This window comes from Choristoneura fumiferana, chromosome Z (genome assembly GCF_025370935.1).
Source record: "Choristoneura fumiferana chromosome Z, NRCan_CFum_1, whole genome shotgun sequence".
NCBI classification, from domain to species: Eukaryota; Metazoa; Arthropoda; class Insecta; order Lepidoptera; family Tortricidae; genus Choristoneura; species Choristoneura fumiferana.
In genome coordinates this window covers 4,657,131-4,677,460 of record NC_133472.1, presented here as the reverse complement: position 1 = coordinate 4,677,460, position 20,330 = coordinate 4,657,131, and the positions used below count along the sequence as shown (strand labels likewise).

At 43.0% G+C, this 20,330-nt stretch overlaps 1 protein-coding gene across 1 annotated transcript in view; it reads right to left on the bottom strand.

The window, feature by feature from the left end:
* Window positions 1-20,330, bottom strand: part of LOC141440621 (uncharacterized) — a 48,707-nt gene that overhangs the window by 13,624 nt on the left and 14,753 nt on the right. Inside the window, 18 exon segments of the mRNA XM_074105149.1 lie at window positions 1,064-1,268; window positions 2,132-2,300; window positions 3,014-3,214; window positions 4,941-5,149; window positions 5,460-7,735; window positions 8,190-8,329; window positions 8,959-9,108; window positions 9,296-9,444; window positions 9,578-9,723; window positions 9,955-10,187; window positions 10,685-10,841; window positions 11,266-11,379; window positions 11,961-12,067; window positions 12,615-12,767; window positions 15,572-15,710; window positions 16,490-16,657; window positions 17,575-17,696; window positions 18,322-18,436. Of these exon segments, the coding sequence (XP_073961250.1) occupies window positions 1,064-1,268; window positions 2,132-2,300; window positions 3,014-3,214; window positions 4,941-5,149; window positions 5,460-7,735; window positions 8,190-8,329; window positions 8,959-9,108; window positions 9,296-9,444; window positions 9,578-9,723; window positions 9,955-10,187; window positions 10,685-10,841; window positions 11,266-11,379; window positions 11,961-12,067; window positions 12,615-12,767; window positions 15,572-15,710; window positions 16,490-16,657; window positions 17,575-17,696; window positions 18,322-18,436 (4,953 nt within the window).

Sequence of the window (20,330 nt, the reverse complement as noted above, 5' to 3'; positions counted from 1 at the left end):
GCCGCTATAATTTTTCTTGTAAATTTGATATATTTACTACCATTCTGATTTTTTTCAAATTTTTCCACCCAATAGTTTAGATTTTAGAGGGGGGTTCGCTCGATTTTAATGAAAATTTGCACTTTAAAGTTGAATATTTCGCAAACAGATCACTGAATAGAAAAATCGTCTTAGCAACCACCAATGGTTTTAAAAGACCTATCCAAAAATACCCCACACTATAGGGGTTAGTCGAGAAAAAAAAACACCCCCACTTTACGTCTATCCCTAGATAATTAAAGACCGTCTATCGGAGGTACCCAAAATAAAAAAAAAAAAATATTTTACTACTGTCGGCGTGACTGATATATTCATGCCAAATTACAGCTTTCTAGTACTAACAGTCTCAGAGCTTAGCCGCGGACGGACAGAGAGACAGACAGACAGACGGACAGACATGGCGAAACTATAAGGGTTCCTAGTTGACTACGGAGCCCTAAAAAACGTGACCACGAAACAGACCTCGAATAATGACTCAATTGTCGTTCACTGTGTCGTTTTAAGAGGGGACCTTTGTTCACCAGTGGACATCTTGATTTACTGTCATTTGGTGCAAATGGAAAATTGACAACTCGAAATTATACGTCAAAGCAGAAAAATTACAATTTGAAATACATCAACAAGGAAAATTGACCATGCTGAATATCGTCGAAAGTGGAACCTGTAATATGGTAAAAAAATACGACCCCATGTATTTACGTACCTACACTCTGAAACATGACGAATTGTAAATATGTTCCACCCGAAATCTTTTGTTTTGGGCCTACATATTAAGTTAAAACTCGATTTAGACAACATTCACTTATTGCTTATTTAATTTTGCTCCTTATATATAATGGACAATATTCCATTTGGGTTTAATTAATTTACAACAAAAATATTTTTCAGCACAACTACATCTTGAAAAAACTCCCTTTGGTTGATATTAATTTTGGTCCAAATTCAAAATGGTCAAATTTGCACCGAATGACAGTAAATCGACATCTTCTTGACGATGATAGGATTCTGTAGCAGTGGTACTTACGCATAACGTGATGATGCTGGGGCGGCGGCCTGGGGCAGTGTTCATCGAGCAGCCTTACGATATCGTCATGCATCCGCTCCTGAGCCACGTCTCTCGGCAGCCGGTCCATGTGGTCGGTGATCTCACGGTTGGCCATCGCATCGAGGAGCGCGCGGCAGGCGCCGTAGGAGCCCTCGCGCGCGCCCAGGAAGAGGGGCGTTTCGTCCTGCGAATGGATAGATACTGGAGGTTAAGATACTGTAAAAAAAATAAGAGAAGTCCCTTCGTTCCATTCTCCATACAAACGTAGCCGGTCTCATTTGAAAACTAGGCAACAAATTTTGTAAGTATGGACTAGACGTAATTATCTATGCCTGTGGTTTTTCCGATTTTCATATAAATGTGTAATATCAGAATTAAAGGAGCTCAAAAGTCGACAGCAAAAAGATGTCAACATTGCACGAGAATTACAGACTAATAAAGCATTTTTACAAAAATCAAAAAAATCACAGGCATAGAAAATATAATGAATATCTTGATTGTAAAATATCATTGATTACTGTGCTATACTTTTCGTATAATATGAGGACAACGGAACCTAAAATTCAACCGCCCAAATCTTGAAAAGCCTACAGCTATCTCGATATAAATTACGGACATCGTTGCGGAAGACATGGGGGGACGGCTGCGCGCGCTTATGTCACGAGCGATAAAGACAGCAATATCCCAAACGAATACCTAACACGGCCGCGCGGCCGGCAGGGAAACTTCTCTTAAGCCTTGACATCTTTTATAGATGATTTAAGTAGCATCACGGCACTTGCACTCTTGATTGAAATTGCCGATTCGGGATAGGACCCCCAGCCACACACGTGACAAGTGATTCACCCCCAGATCAGATCAAAAGCTGCGAAGCACAAACCAGCGGAACCAGCGGTTCTGACAGTGGTCGACTCAGAATCACATTTGACACCTCCAAGTCCATACCATCCATATACCTCTGATGTTCCTATTGTGATCACACTGTTTTCTATCCGAGTTTTTAACCTTTGTCTAGCCTTTGCCTTAAGGTATTCAAGGATCTCTTACCTTGTCATCTTGCGCGTCACGATTGGCGCCGTGCATCAGCAGCACGTTGACGGCGTCAACATTATTGACGGCCGCTGCCCAGTGGAGCGCGGTTTTACCGCTGTTGTCAGCGGCATTGATGTCAGCGTCAGCGTTGATTAAGTCTTCCACCATGCCTTCGATGGCCAACCTGTCGAGAAGATGGTTGGTTAAGTAGGTGCAGCCTTTTAAGAGGCCTCTTGCGACCATAAAAAAGGGCCCTCACTGATACGACTTCGCCCACGTCTACATTAGTCCACGCTACGCCACTGGATCTAGGTGAGCGATATGTCACTGACAAACGCGTTGGTAAAGTAGGGGCCTCGACCATCTTAATAGGTATGGTTTAAGATCAGAAGTCCTTAATAAGTCCGCTCCGCTCGCGGTGGAAGGCGGCTTTAAAACACCTGCTTATAGTCAAAATACCATATACGGGACTTGTCACGCTATTTTTACACAAGTAATATTTACCTCTATTTATTTCTTTAAGCTTTCATCTTCGTGGAATCCTGTTATTAATAAGTGTCGGCGTCGGGATGAATGTTCGGACGTTGTTAGTGTTGTGTGTCGGTGTGATGGGGTGACTAATAAAAGTGAAAGTGCGGGTAGTTCGTGATACGAGTGCCGGTACTATTAGTGATCAAGTGCGGGTAGTTCGAAGAACTCGCGCTGCTAGGCAGACTTGACACCCCACACTTCAGTCTACTCGTGACCACGGCAACTGTAACGTTGCCGAAACGTCGAGGTAAATATTACTTGTGTAAAAATAGTGTGATAAGTCCCATATATGATATTTTGACTATGAGTGAGAATCACGAAATTTTAAAACGTTACACCTGCTTATATTCAGCAAAATTATTGTACCTGGCTGCCAGTATGAGCGGCGTGGTTCCGTCGTGCATGCGGGCATTGAGGTTGGTAGCTCTGTTCCGCAGCAGTATCTGGAAGACGCCCATGGCATCGGCTGCGACGGCGGCGTGGAGTGGCGTGCGGCCGGTGTTGTCTTGGGAGTTAGCATCGGCACCAGCGTCAAGCAAACGCTTCGCTGCGTCCGAACGGGCGTATCTAGAATAGTCATTGTTAAATAGCATTCAACATCATTATGACAATCATCATTTGTTTCTTTTTAGATTTACTTTTCTTTTTTTTCTTTTTTTTTGAATTTATGTCGCCTTCCGTGAAGTCGCCAAGCGGTCTCAGCGGAAGACCAGCGTTGGCCTCTACGGCCAACACTATGCTGAGCCGAGACCGTTTCGCGATTTCGCAAATACTGTCATTAATATTTATTTTATACTTGTTTTATTTTGTGTACTTATAATATGTAATTTGCGAATTAGCGAATAAACGTTTCTATTTCTATTTCTATTTCTATTTCTATCATCATCATATCAGCCGTAGGACGTCCACTGTTGGACATAGGCCTCCCCCATAGACCTGCAGTTGCCTCGGTTGGAAGCGGCTTGCATCCACCGTGAACCCGCGGCTTTAACCAGGTCATCCGTGCATTGCGTTGGTGGACGTCCTACGCTGCGCTTGTCGATCCGCGGTCTCCACTCGAGGACCTTTCGGCCCCAACGACCATCTGTTCTCCGTGCTATATGGCCCACTGCCACTTCAACGAGCATATGACAATACAGGGCAAAATTTTGAAGTTGATCCAAAATTAGTGTTGCTAGCTCAGTTAATGCCGAAAAATATAATTATCTCACTGTTGAAATTGGTTTGATAAAATTTGAAAATTAAATCACGAAGACTCTTTATGGTTCTGCGGATTACTAGGTAAAAACATTCACTAAAATGAACTAAAATAATTTCCTTGCTCACCCGCGACCTTATATATATGCTAAGTTTATGCAAAATATGCGTATTCATACAGTTCCTCCACCTCCACACTGTAAGAACACACACAAATCACACAAACCCATCAATCACCACCACCACACCACACTGACTCGTTTCGAACTCAACCAGAGCTCATCTTCAGTTCAACCATACACCATGCTACCAGTTGTTAGACTAACAAACCATAATAACCGTTTTAATTTGTCACTGTAAGTCCCCAAGTACCCACGTATATTTTTTCTCAAACAAAACAAAACTACCCACAAAATATGGTCTCATAGGTCAATGTGTAATTCAATGTGGGCCGCACATTTTTGGCTATAATGGTCTTTCCAAATTCCTGGTTGACTTAAAAAATATAAGCAACAGCTGCGACCAATTTTTTATAAATAAGCTATAAAGGTGTGGCCACATGCAGTCGCTCGTCGCTCGATTGCAGCGATAAATCTGGTCATGTGACCCCATTTTGAAGGTGATCTTGAATTTCCCGCGACTCAAAAAAGTAGCGTCAAGTCGCCGCGTCGGGTAGCAGACTAGCGGTGACAAGATGGCTTCTTGCAGGAATGTATATAGTCCTCCTCATCGGTTTCGATGACGGCGACCCCGCAAAACTATCCTCTATGAATTAAGACGCCTATTGTGGGCTCCAATATGGCCGGCTAGGCCTTGGAAGCTGATTTCTTAATCTCATTTAGTAGCAGTCGTGGCAGTGGTACAAATAAAAGAAATTGATGTGAATGAAAAAAAAATAACAGTGTTTCTGCCGAAATTTAAGAGGTTTATTTTTTCCAGCGATAAAGCTCAACATTTTCAGTTTTATCGCTATATGTCACGTGACCAGATATAACATTGGGAACGAGCGTCAAGCGATTTCATGTGGCCGCGCCCTAATGTTTAATTTTGAGATCACTAAAGAACAACAATAAGAAGAAGATCCCTCTCCTCTCACCTGGCCGCTAGATGCAGGCTAGTCTCTCCAGTTTTGTCCATAGCAGCGTTGAGCTGAGCTCCCTGCGCCACCAGTTCGGATATGATGTGGGCTGTCTGCTCGTCTTCAGCGTCCGACCCTGTGTCCAAGCCGCCTCCCCGCACTGCTGCTACCATGAGGGGTGTCATGCCGAGAGGCCCTCTCGCATCCACGTCGACGTGACCATCGTGCTGGAATTATGAAACTGGTTAGAAACGAATTGGCAAACGCTGGAAACAGTACATGGTACGACAGGTTTATATCTACCCGAGCCGCAGGTGAGGGTATAGCTATGTCGAACGGTAAAATGGGTTTTATGAACAAGTTATACGAGCTGCTTTTCACTTCCAATGCGAGGCAATCAAACAACATGGCTAATTCCATAATAACTAATTAGAACTGTACATGTTTATGATTTTTTAATATTAAAACCTGAATTTAATCTTTATACATTTGTTAAAACTTTACACTGTGATTAAGTAAATATTAAAAGGTACTTACGATAGCCGGTGGTGTCATCATGCTTGGAGGTACTCTAATATCAGCTGCATCCAGATGCTGCTGGGTCCATACCCTCGAATCATGGCCGGCTTCTTCGTAATCCGTGATTGCAGTATGATCTGACGCGTAACCTCCTGGCGCGCCGTTGGAATCTCCTGGCCCTCGCGACCGCTTGGCTCTCGGAGGTGCCAAGCCATCGTCATCATCATCAGACCAGTGCGGAGGACCCATGTGACCCCCGGTGATATCTACGTCAATACAACCCATGGAGCCCTGCTTTAGGTTTCGCATCTCCTGACCGTCTGGACCACGGCGGCGCGAGCGGCGTCTCGTTGAAGAATTATTGCGAATGAAGCCTTCCGGGAACCACGTGATGCCACCAGCTCGCTTCCTCTGCGCAGTCACCAACACGCCGATAAGCAAGCCAGCCAGCAAGACTAATATGACCCCAATGAATACATATTTTGAATTCGTTTGCGTTTCACCTGGTGGTGGTCCGTTTGGAACACCTTTCACTTGGAATATAGGAAAGTCCGGAGACAAAGAATGCTTGGACGCTGTAGCAGCAAGGAACTCGGCAGCTTCTCGAGCTGAGAAGAAGCACTCGGAACCAGACATGGTCGTGCATTTTCTGTTGTCGATCTCCAAGAACACCTGAACGCCGCTTTGGCCTCTCTCTGTAAACACGATGTGATGTTTCTTCCCAAATTCAGTATCTTGCAAGCCGATGTCCTTTGTCCCCGACCAGGGCCGCACCATGTCGTTACCGAGGTGATCTTTCTTTATCAGGACCGTAGTCCTTAGTTGGTGACCCAAGTCCCTTAGGAAGGCGACGGAATTCTCCTTGAACGTTCGCATGTCCATGAGGAGAATAACTGACATGACGCCATCAGCGATATGAGGCGGCTCCATCTCGCAATCCAGCCCGTCCCAGTTGCATTCTGCGTTGTTGCACCCATAGTCGCAGTGGCCGTTCGCGTAATGCTTCTGACAATAAGCATCGTAAATTGGATTGCATCTTTGCAGGGATTTCTCGCAGTCTCGGCCGTCGAAAAGACACGCTTGGGTGTTGCAGACCTCGTTGCATTCACCGTTCATGAACACCTCCCAGCATTTGATAGGCGCTGTGCAATTCGCCCAAGGGTTGATGCCCAGAGAGCAGTCGTTACCGTCGAAATCACAGGCGTAAGTGTTACATTCCTCATCACAATGGTGGTCTCCTTGCTTTTCTTTGCAGCCCATCTTCACACACTGTTCCTTCTGGAAGGCTAAGTCCAACTCCTGCAAGCTGAGACCCGAGTTCTTATTGTAGATGCCGCTTACGGGACTGCCGTAGCCGCCTCTGGCGTGTGGATCGTGGATGTCGCAGTTTTTGCCGGTCCATTGGCGAGGGCAGTAGCAGAGGTAGTCGCCAGGTTTGTCGATGCATCTCGCTTCTGGATGTTTGCATGGGTTGCTGAGGCACTCGTTCATAGAATCAACCTCGCAGTTGATACCGGAGAGACCTGACGGGCAGTCGCACACGTAGCCGCCTATCTCAGACGTGCGACAGTAACCACCGTTTTGACAAGGATTGGAATCGCAGGCGTAGCCGGAATATTCGCAGTTCTTTCCATAAAAGCCATCGTTGCATAGACACTCGTGCCCTCCTTGAATAGCGGTGCAGATGCCTCCGTTCTGGCACGGGGAGTTGGCGCAGAAGTTGACTTTGGCGTCGCAGTGTCTACCCATGTAGCCGGGTTTGCAATTGCAGTGGTAGTCGTTGACGAGCTGAACGCAATCCTGCGTTCCGGGGTTGGCGCAGGGATCGGACAAGCATTCGTTGATGTCGCCTTCGCATCGCGGGCCGACGAACCCTGGCGGGCATTTGCACTCGAAGCCGCCGACCTTGTCGATGCAAGTCCCGTTGTTATGGCACGCGTCCTGCTTACAATCGTTGACGTTGATCTCGCAGATTTTCCCAAGCGTTCCAAAGGGGCAGGAGCACGAGAAGTTGTCTATTAGATCGTGGCAGGTTCCTCCGTTTTGGCAAGGGTTTGGAAGACAGTCGTTTACGTTGAGCTCGCAGTTTTGCCCTTGGAAGCCTTTGGCGCATTGACACTGGTAGGTTCCCACTAGGTCTTTGCAGACGGCGCCGTTTTGGCACGGGGCGGAGTCGCACTCGTTGATCTCCTTCTGGCAGTAGGACCCGGTGTAGCCGTCGAGGCAGTGGCAGCGGTGGGAGTTGCCAATGTCCTCGCAAGTGCCGTTGTTGCAAAGCTGCTTTAGCTTGACGCCTGAGAACAACAAACATAATAAGTACGTATTCAAGATGTTATTAAATTAACCCAGAATACTTCAGTAGATATTTATGTTACCTAATCTGATTGAAAGCTGCTGTCAAGGTTTTTATTGGAATTTATGAATCAAAATGTTAATTACGACATTTGTATGTTTGTCCGGGCTGCTCTCTTCTTCTCTCTTCTTTAACTTAAGAGTTAAAACTCTTTTCGTTGGAGTATCTTCCACACATCTCTCCTTTGAGCTCCTCTTGACCTCTACAGGACGTATTTCTCAACTGATTCTCGTAAAAATTTGTGAAGCATTTGGATAACTTCATGGATTTTTCTTTTAATTAAAATTTGTTTTTTTTTCCAAAATAGGTGTCCGTGGGAATACAGACATGAGTAATATCATATTTCAGCCTTTATTGAAAGAAAGAAGATTTTTTTAGTCATAGCTGAAAATTACCTTTTCTGATGGATGCATCCTTGCACGACACCATTTCGACGTCGCATAGCTTCCCCGACCAGCCGGGTGCGCAGGAGCAAGTGTACTGCGGCCCCTTCTGCGAGCACGTGGCTCCGTTCTCGCAGGGATTGCCATCGCACCTGAGATAGAAACATCGATAAAGTAAACGAACATACTTTAAAATATTTTTGAAAATCAATCCACAGTTGACGGAGTAATCGATAAACATAAAAAACATACAGTTGAACATAAAACCTCCTTTTTTGAAGTCGGAGAGAAATAAGGAATATGTATGGAGCACCTTCATTCTGCTAAATAATTTAACGTCATACAAAACTGGATAATAACACGAACGACGTATAAATCATCAATATATGTTAAAGATATTTTCATCTAAAATCGGCGAGGCGTAATAAAAAAGACAGGTGGGATATTTAAGGTTTTCTATTTAATTAAAACCTTATGTATGAGCAGAGCCATAATATTTCATATAATTATAGCAACACACCTACAGCCTGTTTCGGTAAATAATAGACCGATTGTTACCTAAACTAAATTGTATGTATTGTACAATAATATTATCCGCTCTTGGACTACTTCAACTTCCCTTGGTACAGTCACCAGCATTAATATCTGCCACAGCGGAGCATGCAAAAATATCTGACACGTCCTTCCGGCCCTAGAAATAGAGTCGTATCAGATATTTATGCACGCTTGTTGTGTCAGATATTGGTGCTGGTGACTGTACAAATGTGTCAACCCAACTTACCAATTAACGAATGTGTCGCAGTGTTTGCCAGTGTATCCGTACGGGCAATGACAGGTGTAATAAGTGACGTGATCGTGACAGGTCGCGCCGTTGTCGCAAGGCCCACTGTCACACATGTTGATACGGAATTGACAGTTTGAGCCGGTGTAGCTGCAGAAAAATAAACTAAATTAGACTCGAACGCGAATCAGTTTTTCAACGGTATGTATTTATCATGTCCGTCTACAACATCAACGTTCTTAGCCATATAACAACTTTCAATAGCCGATATCGCGAATATATTCGTACTAAAGTCAAGGATAACTTGAGAATAAAATATTTATATCAAAAAACTTACCCAGGAGGACAGCTGCAGTTGTACGAGTTGATGCCGTCTATGCAAGTGCCTCCGTTCATGCAGCTGGATTCGGTGCAATCTTCGTCGTTGGTCTGACAGTTGATGCCGGAGAAACCCAACGGGCAAGTGCATGTGTAGGACGCCACATACTGGAAGGTAAAGTTGGGTAAGTTTTGCAACCAAATTAATCAGAAAGTAACTCTAATAAAAGATATACACGGGGTTCTTTCGGGAAGCCTGAGTCCAGGAAGGTTTTGATAATGATGCCGATGGCCAACTAACCTGGTTGCAAGTGGCTCCGTTCATGCACGGCATTGATTGGCACTCGTCGATGTCGACCTCGCAGTGCTTGCCGGCGAAGCCGCTGGCACAGAGGCAGTTGTAGTCGCCGATGCTGTCGAGGCAAGTCGCGCCGTTCTGGCAGGGGACTGTTGGGGGATAGACATGGTTAATGGTCGGTTTACTCTTTCTACTAACACATTCGCAGCTGGGCTGGTGCCGCAGATGCATGTGTTTAAATGGCTTTAAAATTCGGGTTTGACCACGCAACTCTCAATTGGTATGATGGGTAATTGCCAATTGGCAAGAGCATATAAAAGTCAATAACATAAAAATGCACAACCAGATTTTAGTGGACTCTTTGAGGCTTTTATACTTACATGAAGCACAATCGTCAGTATTGATAGCGCAGTCCTTTCCCTCGTAACCTCTCGCGCACAGACACTTGTATGATCCGCCAGTGTTCAGGCAGGTTGCTTCGTTGTGGCAGGGCGCTGTCACTGCACACTCGTCGACGTCGCGTTCGCAGAGGGCTCCGGTCCAACCCGCTGGGCATTGGCAGTTGAACTCGGCATAAGATGCTTCGGCTACGCAGCGACCACCGTGACGACACCTGTTGGAAACGCGTGTAATTTATATCGGAGTCCAAGCTGAACTGTCTTTCTAAGGTTTCTAATATCTCTCTTAAAAAGGGTGTCACGACCACATAACTATTTACCAGAAACAGCACAAGGCTATAAGCGCCAGGTGCCTAAAAAGCCATACAATTTATTTTATTTACCCAAATGAATCTGTTTCAGTTTTTACACCATTTACACCAGTTTCCCACATGCCACTAAAATCAGGCTATCATGGTGTTGCTTTTGACTTGGGGGGGAGGGGTGTTAACTAACCTGAAGGGCCAAAGACGCTGGCTATATCCTTGCTTTTGATTACTTGTATTAAATTTTGATAATTTTATTTGAGATGCTTTATAGGAGATTAGGGCGTGCAGAAGAGAATAACCCATTATGTACGATTGGGAAGGAATGGGCCCAGACTATGCCAGTCTCGCAGCGGCTATAAAACCCGGCTGCACGTTCCCAACTCCCTGGAGCATAATGTACTTACTGGTTGGGAGTACAAGGGTCGAGAGTATCCTCGCAGTTGCGGCCGGAATGTGGAGGAGCGCATACGCAGCGGTAGCCGTTCACGAGATCAATGCACGAGCCGCCGTGCAGGCATGGGTTGCCAGCGCAATCGTCTATGTTCGTCTCGCAGTTGACACCTAGGAAAAGGAAAGATAAAGAGATTAAATAATGGGCCTATATGTGACCTTAAAGAGGCCGTAGTCCAGATGGTCAAGAAGTTGGGCAAGAGAGTTCTAGTTCTAAGAAATGGTAGAAAACCATAATATTACTTATGTAAGCTTAAAAGTAGTTGTGGGACCAAAGACCAAAGATAACAGCTGAAACTACTTGCTATGGAATATAATACCTTTTTTACTCAGACTACGAGTGAGAAGCAAAGTAAATGCCGTTACTAACCATGAGACACTGAATATGACATCCCATAGTTATAAATACATCCAAGACTTAACCTCGATCATACATATATTGCTAAAATTACTTCAACTTTTCAGCCACATTGCATAGGCTATGAACACGATTAAAATAATATTAATAGTAACTTAATAATTATAATAAGCTTACCAGTAAATCCCAGAATGCAATCGCACTTGTAAGCATTCAGACGATCATGGCATGTTCCACCATGCTGACAAGGATTCGAGCTGCATTCGTCTATGTCCCGTTCGCATCTTTGACCTGCAAGCACCAACAATTAGCTGCTGTTTCGAAACAATGTGCCACCAGCGAGCGGTTCTCTAATACATTGCGTGTATCGTCAATTAAACATCGCACCATGAGTGTTTTAAGCGCGCAATGAACAGTAAATTCACTCGGTAAACTGCCGGTTGCCCCATAACAGCAAACTTTAGATCACTGTCACTACAGTTCCTTCCACTGCCATGACTGCTTGTACTAAAGTCACGTTTCTTGTGTGGTATCGTTTTAACTATTTATTGAACTCATAGACATTCATTGACTATATTCGAAAGTAAATTAGAGACTCCAAGTCTCCGTGGCTTAGCTCCATCGTCAGGGCGATGGACAGAAGCTGATGGAAGCAATTAATGCATTTCAAGTGTATTCCACCCGTTGGTGAACACAGTCATGAGGAAACGACTAGACAGAGCGATTCTGAAGTATCTCTAAGCCGTAAAAAGTAAAGGACTTAACTAAATCGGCGGTATCCTTGTGTTTTCGACAAAGTTGTTTTGCGTTTGCTAATAAACGATTAAATAGTAATGAAGATCCCTTCAGTTTAAATGTAATTGTTTGTTTACCTCCGTATCCAGGCAGGCAGTGGCATATGAACTGATTGACGCCGTCTTCACACGAGCCACCGTTGATACAAGGATTCGAAGCGCATTCGTCAACATCGGATAAGCACCTGAAATAAAATCAAATTTTGAATGACTTAAAAACAATTATATTCCAGTAAAGCACTGTAAAATTATGGCATCATCTTCTCATAATAGGGCCCACAAAATCCTACGATCAGACTGCACCGTTCGTACGGTCCGATTTACGTCACACACATTATAGTTCACAATCTTTATTTCGCTAGAGCAGTTGTGGGTTTAATTATAGTCCTAATTCCTACAGCAGTCCACTGCTGGACATAGGCCTCTTCCATGGCGCGCCACAACACTCTGTCTACAAGCCCCTCGCATCCATCCGCCGCCAGCAACCCTCTTAAGGTCGTCCGTCCACCGTGCCTCAGGACGCCCTACACTGTTTAGACTCATCTATTTGAATTTTGATGCTATTCCAGTTTTAAAAAAATCTTACAAAATTGTACGATACGATAAACGGTACAAGTCAAACGGTGCATTCTGATTGTTAGAATTTTACGCAGCGTCTGTGGGCTTTAAGAAATCCTGGCATACAAAACTGACATATGAAAATCTGACAATCTGACAAACGTGAAGTTATACCTGGCGTCGTAATAGCCCCTGGGACATTCGCATCTGAAACCGTTGATGCGGTCAATACACTTTCCACCGTTAGCGCAAGGGTTGGACAGGCACTCGTTGATGTTGGTCTCGCAATGTTGGCCGGTGAAGCCCGGTATGCACTCGCATGTGTACCTGGAGACATTGGGAGGATTAAGGAGACGTAAAGGGCCCCATATACGGTACGATTCGTCTGTACGGTCGATATGATGAAAATTGTGACGATTGATCGTTACGATATTGATGATTGCATGGGATTTTGTTACGATCTCCGATATCGTCTTCGATGAAGTAAATTGTTAACGTACTTGACATACACTATCGATGCCTCGTTTCGATCGTTCTGAAGTGACAGATCGTACAGACGAATCGTACCGTGTACGACGGATACGTAGGGTAAATCGTCAATTACTGGCCACCTTATACTAAAAATGAATTCTATTTATAGGCGACCAGAATTCATTTTAGTATAAGGTGTCCAGTTATTAAACAGTGGCAAGTAAGTGACGATTTACCCTATCAAAGACCGACTCACAAGAGCTGGCATGAACGGGTTGAATGAGTGAATGAAAGTGTCTGTGTGTTCTATTTGAATACACCTCACACAAATATGTATGTAACATGCATCAGTCATTTGGTTACAAAATTGTCACACCACTATCTACACATTGAATACTTTTGTTTAATGAATTCGTGTCAGCCCTTCTAAATCGATCTGTACATCAAATTTAAAAAGATATACTCGTAATGATCCTTTGATGTAATGGGATTTTTTAGAAATTTACTTTACAGGATTGTTACAAAGTAAACATAGACATAACCTAATCCATTCTATGGATGGAGTAAATTTGAAAAAAATAATCTATCAAAAACATTATGTATTACGTCAACTATAGTGTTCAATAAGAATTCATATAGTTGAGACATTTCTAGTGAAAACTATAGTTAAAATGTTAGACATATTTTTACGAGATGTAGGCTGGATTCAGTTATTTTAGGAGTTCATTAAAGTTTATCATCCAACCGATACAATTTATCTAATAATTGATCGTGAATCGATCAAAACTGTTTTTACAGTCCAAAATCATGCACATACTAAATCGCAATCGATTCAGCAGTTTAATCTAAAACATGCCATGTATTTTAAATAACTTACTCGAAATAATTGCTGCGTGTAAAGAAAAGAAAAGAAATGTTAGTAATAATAAAGGTGAGAAGTATATAAAGCTGTTAAGATCGATTTTGTGATATTACAATTTATTGACAAAACATATTTAAACCCTCGCCCAAAACATGCATGATAATGATTAAAGTAAGGTAAGCGTACGAGTGGTCACTGGTCACCACTGTCCTAAGTCATTAGTAGGGCCCAGAATTTTGCGTGCGGCTATTGACAGATTGTAGAGAGAGCACAGCTTTTTATCGATGTTATCGACAAATCGATAGTCTTTTAAATTAAATAAAACCTCACTCTCCGATGATACTTTTTTCAGCGGTCAATGGTGAAAAAAGTTCGAAATATTGGAAAGTTTAATCCGTTTAAATTTCATTGAAATCACTATAATTACGAATACCTTTATGTCTTACAACTTGAGAAAAGATCCCTCTGAGACCACTTAACGTTAGGTTAGGTTAGTTTGTTCCATGTTTGACGACCAGATGGCCTAGTGGTTAGAGATCCTGACTACGAAGCTTGAGGTCCCGGGTTCGATTCCCGTGTCGACGCAGATATTTGTATGAAAAATACGAATGTTTGTTCTCGGGTCTTGTGTGTTTAATATGTATTTAAGTATGTATCTATCTATATAATTATATTTATCCGTTGCTTAGTACCCATAACACAAGCTTTGCTAAGCTTACTTTGGGACTAGGTTAATTGGTGTGAATTGTCCCGTGATATTTATTTATTTATTTGTTTGCCTACCCTTTCATAAAATAGTTGTTGATAACATCGATAAAAAGCGGTGCTCCCTCCCTACAATCTGTCAATAGCCGCACGCAAAATTCCGGACCCTAGTCATTAGCAATAGAAATGACAGCAGGGTGTCCTCTAACGGCCACTAGTGTAAACTTTAGCGTGTCGAGCACTCGGACAATACCTTAGGTGTCAACAGTCATCATCCCAGCCTATATACGTCCCACTGCTGGGCACAGGCCTCCTCTCAGAACAAGAGGGCTTGGGCCATAGTTCCCACGCGGGCCCAGTGCGGATTGGGAACTTCACACACACCATTGAATTGCTTCGCAGGTTTGTGCAGGTTTCCTCACGATGTTTTCCTTCACCGCATAGCTCGTGGTAAATTTCAAATGTAATTCCGCACATGAATTTCGAAAAACTCAGAGGTACGAGCCGGGGTTTGAACCCACGACCCTCTGCTTGAGAGGCGATAGGTCAAACCACTAGGCCACCACGGCTTGTCAACAGTGCTTCCAACAAAATCAGTGTAGAGAAATTTAGTGCAATTAATAGTTAGTTTAATTCTAATTACATTTCACAACGTAATCTGTATTTCCAACTACCTATTAGGGCCTCTGCTGTAATCAGTATTGATATGTTCGATATATTAACTAACTAGCTTTTGCTCTTGGCTTCGCCCGCGTGGAATTCGGTTATCGCGCACTGTTCCCTCGGGAACTGTGCATTTTTCCGGGATAAAAAGTAACCTATGTCACCCTCTGGCCCATAAACTATCTCTATACCAAAAATCACGTCGAGCCGTCGCTCCGATTCGACGTGAAAGACGGACAAACATACACACAAACATACAAACACACACACTTTCGCATTTATAATATTAAGTTTGGATAGGTTATAAGATCACAGGGGGCTACTGCGAAGTTCGTACCGTCCCTTTCACTCTCGTATTAAATAACATAAGCATCAGCGGGACGGCAATATACGAAGTTCGAATTTTACACATCGAAGTATAGAGACTGACCTGTTTATCCCATCGATGCAGGTGGCCCCATTCCTGCAGGGATTGGAATAGCATTCGTTCACGTTTATTTCGCAGTTCCTGCCCGAAGTTCCTGGCTTGCATCGACACTGATAGCCGTCTATCAAATCTTCGCAGTGACCTGCAGAAAGCGATTAATAATACTCTAAATAAAAGTACACTTTGTTTCTCCGATACCACAAACTTGCATAACATTGTGGTACTACAGGAGCAAAGTAATAGGCGGTTCTTTGATATAGACTGCCACCTGAATCAACCAATTATATAAAACTAAACAGAGGACATTTTATGTCATCATCATCATCAGCCGGAAGACGTCCACTGCTGAACAAAGGCCTCCCCCTTAGACCGCCACAATGAACGACAACTCGCCACTTGCATCCACCGGTTTCCCGCAACTCTCACGATGTCGTCAGTCCACCTGGTAGGAGACCTGCCAACGCCTCGTCTTCCGGTTCGTGGTCGCCACTCGAGAACTTTTCTCCCCCAACGGTTATCTGTTCTTCGAGCGATATGGCCCGCCCATTGCCACTTCAACTTGCATATTTTTCCAGCTATGTCAGTGACTTTAGTTCTTCGACGAATTTCCGTATTCCGGATTCTATCGTGCAAAGAAACTCCATTTATTTTATGTACTAACTATTTACTGGGTTTAGCGAAGGCTGCTTCCTTGAAGTACATAATATTTGATCAATAATTGTTCTCTCGACTTAATGCTGCATAGCATAGCAAAAGAACGTCCACCAACGAGATGTACGGGTGAGCCGGTTAAAGCCACGGGTTCACGGTGGTCGCAGCTTCCAACTAAAGCAACTGGAAGTCATTGGGGGACGCGTATACCCAACAGAGGACGTCTTACGATTTAGCAGAAGGTTTGTACCAGGTTTTCTGTATGCTCACCTCCGAACTGGCAGGGGTTGCTCTCGCATTCATTGATTTGGGTCTGGCAGACGCGGCCGGTGTACCCTGGATGACAGTTGCAGGTAAAGCTATTGTCACCGTCGATACACTCCCCACGATGGCAAGGGGCGGACAGGCAGTCGTTTATGTTGGTCTCGCAGGACATGCCTGTGGAAGAACATGGTTATTTTTACTTATACAATATACGAGTTGTTTTCAAATTATCCCGATATTAAGAAAAAGTTCTTCAAAAAATATAGAAGCTATTTGTTGCTAACTGTAGTTGCGTTGCGATCCGAACTACGTATTTAATTACATAAGAACCCAAGTCAACTTTCAGCTTAATGCTTGTATCTACAAGCAAGTGGTTAAAAAATGGTTTACGAAATTTATGACAACCAAACCACAGTGTAATTTCAAATTTGAGTGTAGGTTGCAAGTTAATCTCCTAAGGCTCAACGTCCTAAATTTAGGACATACGTCAAAGCAAATCATCCCCATCATCCCAGCCTATATACGTCCCACTGCTGGGCACAGGCCTCCTCTCAGAATAAGAGGGCTAGGGCCGTAGTTCCCACGCGGGCCCAGTGCGGATTGGGAACTTCACACACATTGAATTGCTTCGCAGGTTGTGCAGGTTTCCTCACGATGCTTTCCTTCACCGTAAAGCTCGTGGCAAATTTCAAATGTCATTCCGCACATGAACTTCGAAAAACTCAGAGGTGCGAGCCGGGGTTTGAACCCACGACACTCTGCTTCAGAGGCGATAGGTCAAACCACTAGGCCACCACGGCTTCTTTATTATTTTGATGGCGCAACATTGTGTTACAGAAAATTAACTATGTTTGACAAATAAACATATTTGAATTTGAATTTCTAATAATCGAAATTTGACGTGGGCCTCAGGAGGTAAATAAAAATCTGCAAAAGGAAGCTCAACGTAAAAAAAACTGCTTTTTTCACCACATTTTCTTGCTCAATCCTTTTGCAAAAGATGCCACTAACGAGCTCGCAAAACCTCGGTATCAAGTGCGAAATTCATAGTGACGTGGGAGTGTGCTATTCGTTGTACATTGCCGACTTACCTGTGTAGCCAGGAGGGCACTCGCACGTGTACGCCGCAATGGAATCGTGGCACGTGCCTCCGTTACGGCAAGGGCTGGAGGCGCAATCGTCTATGTTCACTTGGCATCGAGCACCAGTGAAGCTGTAAAATAATTCAATGTTTACATTTAAAAAAATAACTATGAATATCCAAAGTTAACCGAACCCTGCTCCTGAACAAAATGTACGCTAACTGTGGTTATTTTCCAAATTCTTTACAGATGATCAGAATGACAAAAATGGTACTGTGTGCATCCCAACCGCTGACCTATTTTGTGCAGACCTTGTAAAATAACTTGTATTATATTACTGAGAAATAGTTTAATAAAATGTAACGCTTTAATTGTCTTAGTTGCCGTTAATTTGACATGGACGACCGGACAGCGATGATAATTTTATTTTGAAAACCTCTGCTGTAGACTTCTGTTTTTACCAACTGAGCTTAACCGATCTTAGAACTGGCAATGTGTTTAACACGTGCTCAATGTTGCCCACGTTTTTGTAGCAACTAATACACTGCAGATGGAGCCGAGTCGGATGAAACAGCTTTGCTACAAACAAATGAATAAGTCTTAAAAAAAAACGATTTAAATAAAAGAGTCTTGAGGTGACAGTTGGAGTCGGTTCCGATACCGGAGCCGGATTTGGTGAATTATCACTTCTCGAAGTCGAGATTAGCCATGTCTGAACCATGGCAACACAGTAGGTAATTTAATTTGACAACTTACCCAATAACACAGGTACACCTGAACGCGTTGATCATGTCATGGCAAACACCTCCGTTCAGACAGGGGTTGTTAGCGCACTCATCAATCTCGACCTCGCATTGCGTTCCCGTGAAACCTGCGAGGGAGAAAAAGGATTAATAATAGTATGTAGACTAAAGCAAGCTGTCAATGGCCGTGCATCATTATCATTACATATTTACTAACTAAATGTAAACAAACTTCAGCTGCCTGTTTTGATACATTCAAGGATTTTTAATATTTTACTTATCTATCAAATAGACTAGTGTATTTCAATTCAGAAACGTAAATGTTTAGATAGTTTAATGGGGCAATTTCAACATCTAAGACACCAATAAGGGGTATCGCGTATGAATTCGCCACTAGAGGCGCTAGTGTAGCGTGAGGTCTCCGAAATGTCAAATCTCATAGTTTTTGGGTGAGCTACGCGGGTTTATTTATACTTAGAATAATTTTGTGAATATTTTGCATAACCTGAAATAAATTATGGCAATTTTGCGTTACGGGGCAATGAATGTCTGTGTTTTGAGACAGTTTTGTCTTTCGGAAACTTATGTCCTCCCTTTTTTCCGAACAAAACGAGACTACGCAACACTGTGGTTGCTCGATATTTTTATGGTACGGTTTTAAGGTGTATTAAATATGATTTTAATCTTAACTTTGTTTTCACGCCCGTAATAACAGACTTTGAAAGCCACACTTAAAAACCTCACGCAACAGTGGCGCCATCTAGAAAGACAAAAAACGATAGCCCTCATTGACGCTGTCTTGTTTACATTTAGTTAAATACGTATCCAAACCAAGTATAGTTTAACCCAGGCACATTTTTCGTAACACATTTTTCGTATTTACCACTCCGTTACCATGCATTATTATATTACAAATACCTATTACATAAATATTAAGCATCTCGTTTATCTGTCGATATAGCTGACTGCAAATCATTCATCATTTCACTCAAATAAAAGAAGAAAATGTAGTTTAAACGGAAACAGACTTTCTTTAGGTTGAGACAAGTGTAGCACAATATTTGATAAAGATTGACCTAATCTACCGGGTGACACTCTTTCCTGGCCCGGATAATACCGGGATGGAAATACCGACCCTGTTTTTCGTGTACACGCCCATAGAAACTTTTCTATGGGCGTGTACACAAAAAATAGGGCCGGTATTTTCATGTCGGTGTTATCTGGGCCGGGAAAGAGTGTCACCCAATCTACCCATATTTATATCCATGTCTAAACTGCTTCAGTCGATTCACCGCCAAAGGTGTAAGTAGCAGTCAGAGTTTATCGAGACACTGCCAAAAAGAAAACCACTTCGAGACAACAATAAATGTGTTGACGTACACTCCTGTGTAACAGAGTGACCAAACACTGATATATCTCTAAGCTTACATTTTCCAAACACTATAATTCTATACAGCGGAAAGCTTACAATGTATTCGTTTCCCATGGAATGTGTTTCTTTACTTTAGAGCTCTCGTGTAATCTAATTAACTGCGGCACAAACTCAACTAACGATCGCTTAAAATACCTTTTAATTAATAACTTAAGCATGTTTACCGCTGCACTCATAAAGGCATGACAAACACCGATTGCCTTTAAACTACAGAATGGAGCTAGCTCGTAAAAGGTGGAAGTAATATAATATAAGCTTGAGCAAAATATATACCTAGATAATTTTTATTAAGTAGTATATACAGGGCGTCACTGACAATGGGGCTTTAAATTCTAGGTTCGATTCTACTCACAAAACTAAGCTACTTTTGTTTTGTAACATTTTCAAAAAACCAAAATTTAGATAATTTATTGATCCTCAAAGTTTTGCAGGTGGTAGGACCTTGCGCAAGGTCCGCCCGGATTGCTACCACCATCTTGCTCGCTAATCCTGCCGTGAAGCAGCAGCGCTTGCACTGTTGTGTTTCGTCGTGGAGAGTAAGATAGCCGGGGATTGTATGTCGCACGGGCGGTACTAGAATTACGAACATC